The sequence below is a fragment of the Otolemur garnettii genome, unplaced genomic scaffold, assembly GCF_000181295.1.
Source record: "Otolemur garnettii isolate 467f Iridium unplaced genomic scaffold, OtoGar3 scaffold00046, whole genome shotgun sequence".
NCBI lineage: Eukaryota > Metazoa > Chordata > Mammalia > Primates > Galagidae > Otolemur > Otolemur garnettii.
The window spans coordinates 1993911-1999381 of NW_003852441.1; the positions used below are offsets into that span (position 1 = coordinate 1993911).

General features: G+C 43.8%; 1 protein-coding gene across 2 annotated transcripts in view; it reads right to left on the reverse strand.

The window, feature by feature from the left end:
• The window catches only part of ULK2 (unc-51 like autophagy activating kinase 2), a 104104-nt gene that overhangs the window by 19874 nt on the left and 78759 nt on the right, over positions 1-5471 (reverse strand). For both annotated transcript variants that reach the window (XM_003791063.3, XM_023514015.1), the window contains exons 18-20: positions 1539-1825; positions 1064-1251; positions 597-700 (exon numbers count right to left, since the gene is read on the reverse strand). In XM_003791063.3, coding sequence (XP_003791111.3) covers positions 597-700; positions 1064-1251; positions 1539-1825 — 579 coding nt within the window. The remainder of the gene's footprint in view (positions 1-596; positions 701-1063; positions 1252-1538; positions 1826-5471) is intronic.

Genomic DNA, 5471 nt, shown 5'->3' on the forward strand with positions numbered 1-5471 from the left:
ACTACAGGCACCTGCCACAACACCTGGCTATTTTTTGCCTATAGTTGTCATTATTGTATAGCAGGCCCGGGCTGGGCTTGAACCCACCAGCTTTGGTGTATGTGGCTGACGCCCTACTTGGTGAGCTATGGGCACTGAGCCAATGACCTACAGATCTTTATAGGATTCAGATGCTATAAAAGAAATACTGGGTGGTGCCTGTGGCTCAAAGGAGTAGGCCGCTGGCCCCATATACTGGAGGTGGTGGGTTCAAACCCAGTCCCGGCCAAAAACTGCAAAAAAAAAGAAAGGAAAAGAAATGCTTAGGAATACATGACTGTTTAAGCTAATTTTGGCCAGTATTATTTTAATGATAAAAAGCAATCTTGGTCAGAATTCTAGCTCACAGGCTGCTGATCACCAAGCCCTGAACAGAGCCCACCTTGCCCAGCTAGTGAGAAACAGCGAGATGACCACGACCTCCACGACTGGGAGAGGCTACACCTATGTTGGTTTATGTTACCAAGCATGTGGTGATTTGTTACAACAGCAATATGAGTAGCATAATCCATATAATTACAAATTACTTGCCTAAAAAGAAACCAGATTTTTCTTACCTATATCCATTGGCCGCTCAGTATTTAAGCTGTCTGTGCTGCCCTGGTGTCCACCTAAAGGCATCTTCACTTGTTGATCTGATAATTTCCCAGTACTGACAGACCTGAAAAGAATAGTGATGGTAGTAACAGAAAAGTATACTTTAAAACAAAAAAAAAGAAGGGTTAAAAGAAGCCAGAGAACAAGGAAACAAAAAAACAGACACTAAACAATTCAGGGTAGAGATAAACTTCAATAAGAAAAAAAAAAGAAATCATGTAGTCTCGTGTATTGAGGAAGTTCAGGGAGAGCTCTGTATTTACATAGTTAGAGGAAACATTTGTGATTTCCAGACATTCTAAATGTATACAGCACAGATCAGTAACCATATGGCATAAACCAGCTACTGGCTGCTTTGGTGACAGAAATGTATCTATTCACTATTACAGTTTCCACATTTAAGGCTGGAGAGGAAACAGTCTTTTACCTGCCGAACTCTGCCTTGTTCTGCTGTTCAGAGCGTGGCCTCTCACTCCCGAGCCCTGAGAGGCAATGGGCGCACTCCCGTGGGTCACTCCTGTCTCTGGACTGCCCTTCAGTAGGCCCATGACGAGGAACCAAGGCTAACAGGTTGGAAGATGCTTGCGTTTTGGGGATTTTGAAAGGAGCTGTGGTCTAAAGAAACATGTAGAATCAGAGGCTGTATGACCCAGTATCAGGGGTAAACCTGGATTCAAATGCTGGCTTTCTATTTACAGCTGTGTGACTTTGTATTGTTCATTCAAGCTCTCTAAGCCTCGATTTCCCTTTCTGAGGATTAAGTGGGGTCATGCACATCAGGCATTCACCAAGTGCCTACCCTGCACTGGGCATATAGCAAGTGCCCATTAAATCACAGCTAGTCTCAGCACCAAGTCCTTTCCATAACACACTATACCTGCCAAAGGGTTTGATGAACACACCTTAGTAGGAGAGCCAATGATTGTTGGTAACGGAGTTCTAAAGAACCAGTCAGAACCCCGTGGAGAGGATCCCATGTGTTTGGTGGGAGAGGTTCCAAGGCTGCCAGGACGACTAGGCTGAGGTGAGCAGCTGTACCCAGCCCCGGCATGGGATGGGCACACAGGGTCAGAATGCTGTTTTCTGAGCTTCTGCTTGTTCTGATAGATGTCAGTGAGGGTGGGGGCGCTCTGCAGTCTAGCACCCAATAGGAGAGGCTGTGGGGACTGAGCCTGCGGCACTGGAGATCCTGACAAGACAATGAACCACTATTAACCCAAGGTGAAGAAACATGGGGGAAAATTTAAGAATTAAGAAGACAGTTGTCAAAATGAGAATTCTGATAAATGTCTTATCTTTTATAAGACATTCTAAAAGTCCTTTACTTAGCAAGAGACTATTTTACAAAACATTAACTACATTGTTCTTTGTACTCTCAGGAAGATGGAATTTAATGATGATAGATATATTAGCTGTCTTCAGCAGCAGCAGCAGCAGCAGCAGCAGCAGCAAATAACTCAGATTAACATAAGGTCTGATTAGCACCAAAGAGTACAATACGTAATGGTTGAAGTTAATGAAAACAACAAAGCCTTACATTGAACAAGATGATTGTTTTTCTGTGTGTGTATGTGATTCTCTTTATTTTTTATTTCAGAATGTTATGGAAATAAAAATGTTTTGGACACATGAATTGCTTTTGTGCAGTTCAAGTCAAAGTTACACGCACAGCGATCACCTGGACAGTGTCCACTGTACCTGTTAGATGTGAGTTGACCCCTCCGCTCCTGCCCCCTCCCCTCTGCTTGCTTTCTGTGGAGTTTTACAACCAAATGTGCACATGGCTGTTGATCAATTAGTTACAATTTATGAGTATATCTAATGTTCATTTTTCCCATTTTTTTTTTGAGACAGTGTCTCACTCTGTCACCTGGGTAGAGTGCCATGGCATTATAGCTCACAGCAACCTCAAACTCTTGGGCTCAAGCGATCCTCTTGCCTTAGCATCCTGAGTAGCTGGGACTACAGGTGACTGCCACAACGCCCAGCTATTTTTTGTTGTCATTGTTGTTTAGCTGGCCCAGGCCAGGCTTAAACCTGCCACTCTCGGTGTATGTGGCTGTTGCCGTAACCACTGTGCTATGGGCCCCAAGCCAACCCCTACCATTTTTTTTTTAGAGACAGAGTCTCACTTTACTGCCCTTGGTAGAGTGCTGTAGCATCATAGCTCACAGCAACCTCCAACTCCTGGGCTTAGGCGAGTCTCTTGCCTCAGCCTCCTGAGTAGCTGGGACTACAGGTGCTATTTGTTTGTTGCAGTTTGGCTGGGGTGAGGTTTGAACCTGCCACCCTTGGTATATGGGGCCGGCGCCCTACTCACTAAGCCACAGGTGTCGCCCGCTGCCCCTACCATTTTTTTAATGGCTGAGTAGTACTGTGTGGTATACACATACTACGTTTTGCTAATCGACTCGTGTATTTTTTGTTTTTGTTTGTTCATTTTTGAGAGTCTCAAGCTGTCACCATGGGTAGAGTGCTGTGGTGTCATAGCTCACAGCAACCTACAACTCGGGCTTGAGCAATCATCTTGCCACAGCTTTTCTATTTTCAGTAGTGACAGGGTCTCGCTTATGCTCAAGCTCAGGCAATCCACCTGCCTCAGCCTCCCAGAGTGCGAGGATGACAGGCATGAGCCACTGCGCCCAGCCATCCTCTCATGTATTGATGGCACTTGGGTTGATTCCACATCTTTGCTATTGCAAACTGTGCTGCAATAAACATTCAAGCACTACAGCTCAACTCATGTACTAAAGAAAAAAACACACGCACACAAATTTAAGAGCACATGTCTTTCTAACAAAATGACTTTTTTTTGCAGTTTTTGGCCAGGGCCAGGTTTGAACCCACCACCTCTGGAATACAGGGTCAGCACCCTTACTCCTTGAGCCACAGGCACCACCTGACAAAATGACTTTTCTTTCTTTGTGCAAATATTCAGTACTGGGACTGCAGGATCAAATGGCAGGTCTACTTGCAGTTCTGTGAGGTCTCTCCATGCAGCTTTCTATAGAGGTTACTAGTGTGTAATCCCACCAACAGTGTGTGAGAGTTCCTTTCTCTCCTCATAGACACCAGCATCTGTTGTTTGGGACTCTTTTTAAAATAAAAGTCATTATCACTGGAGTTAGGTGATATCTCACTGTGGTTTTGATTTGTATTCACCTGAAGATTAGAGGAGTTGAGCATTTTCACATGTTTATTGGCCCTTATCTATCACCTTTTTTTTTTTTTTAAGAGACAGAGTCTCACTTTGTCGCCCTTGGTAGAGTGCTGTGGTGTCACAGCTCACAGCAACCTCCAACTCCTGGGCTTAGGTGATTCTCTTGCCTCAGCCTCCCAAGTAGCTGAGACTACAGGTATTTGCCACAACGTCTGGCTATTTTTTGTTACAGTTTGGCCGGGGCCAGGTTTGAACCCACCACCCTCAGTATATGGGGCCAGCGCCCTACTCACTGAGCCACAGGCACCGCCCTAGTCTATCATCTTTTGAAAAGCTTCACTTCATGTCTTTAACTACTTTTTTATGGAGTTGTTGGTTTTTCTCACTGATTTTCTTGAGTTCTTTGTAGATTCTGGTTATCAGCCATTCATCAGTATACAGGATGCAAATATTTACTCCCATTCTATAGGCTGTCTGTTCGCTCTATTGTTTCCTTGGCTGTGCACAAGTTTTTTAATATAATCGTGTCCCACGATTGTTTTTTCCTTTTGTTCTATTTTGTTTTTTTCAGACAAGAGTCTTACTCTGTTGTGCTGGGTAGAGTGCTGTGGTGTCATAGCTCACAGCAACCTCAAACTCCTGGGCTCAAGTGATCCTTTTGCCTCAGCCTCTAGATTAGCTGGGACCACAGGCACCCACGACCACACCCCGCTATGTTTAGAGCTAGGTTCTCACTCTTGCTCAGGCTGGTCCAGGTCCCATTTGTTAATTGTCATTGTTATTATGATTGCCTTTGAGGTTTTCTTCATAAATTCTTTGCCTAGGCCAATGCCTAGAAGAGTTTTTCCAGTATTTTTTTCTAGAATTCTAATAGTTTCTTGCCTTAAGCCTGTTATCCACTGTGAATTAAGTTCTATGAGTGGTAAGAGGTACAAACCTTGTTTCAATCTTCTACACGGGGCTATCCATTTTTCCTAGCACCATTTACTGGATTTTACTCTTTATATGAATACATATTTGAATGTTACCAATGTATATAAGTATCCTGTTTTCTTACATAGCAACAACAACAAAAAACTTGTCAAACTAACTCAGAATTAACCCCTTCAAAATAAAATAAAACAGGCTTGACACCTGTAGCTCAGTGAGTAGGGCACCGGCCACATACACCAAGGTTGGCATTGGCGGGTTCAAGCCCGGTGTAGGCCTACTAGACAACAATGACAATTGCAACCAAAAAATAGCTGGGTGTTGTGGTAGGTGCCTGTAGTCCCAGCTACTTGGGAGGCTGAGACAAGAGAATCACTTGAGCCCAAGATTTAAGGCTGCTGTGAGCTGTGATGCCACAGCACTCTACTGAGGGCGACATAGTGAGACTATTAAAAAAATAAATAAATAAATAATAAAACAAAACAAAAACAAATACATATAAAATGTAAGAAAGAAGACAATAAAGATAATAGACTTTTCCTGGCTTTTACTTCATTTGTCTAAAACTAAGCATGTGGACATTTTATGTACAGTTTATGTAGTAACTACATTTAAAAACCTAAATCGGCTCGGCGCCTGTGGCTCAACCAGCTAAGGCGCCAGCCACGTACACCTGAGGTGGCGGGTTCGAATCCCCAGCCTGGACCCGCCAAACAACAATGACGGCTGCAACCAAAAAATAGCC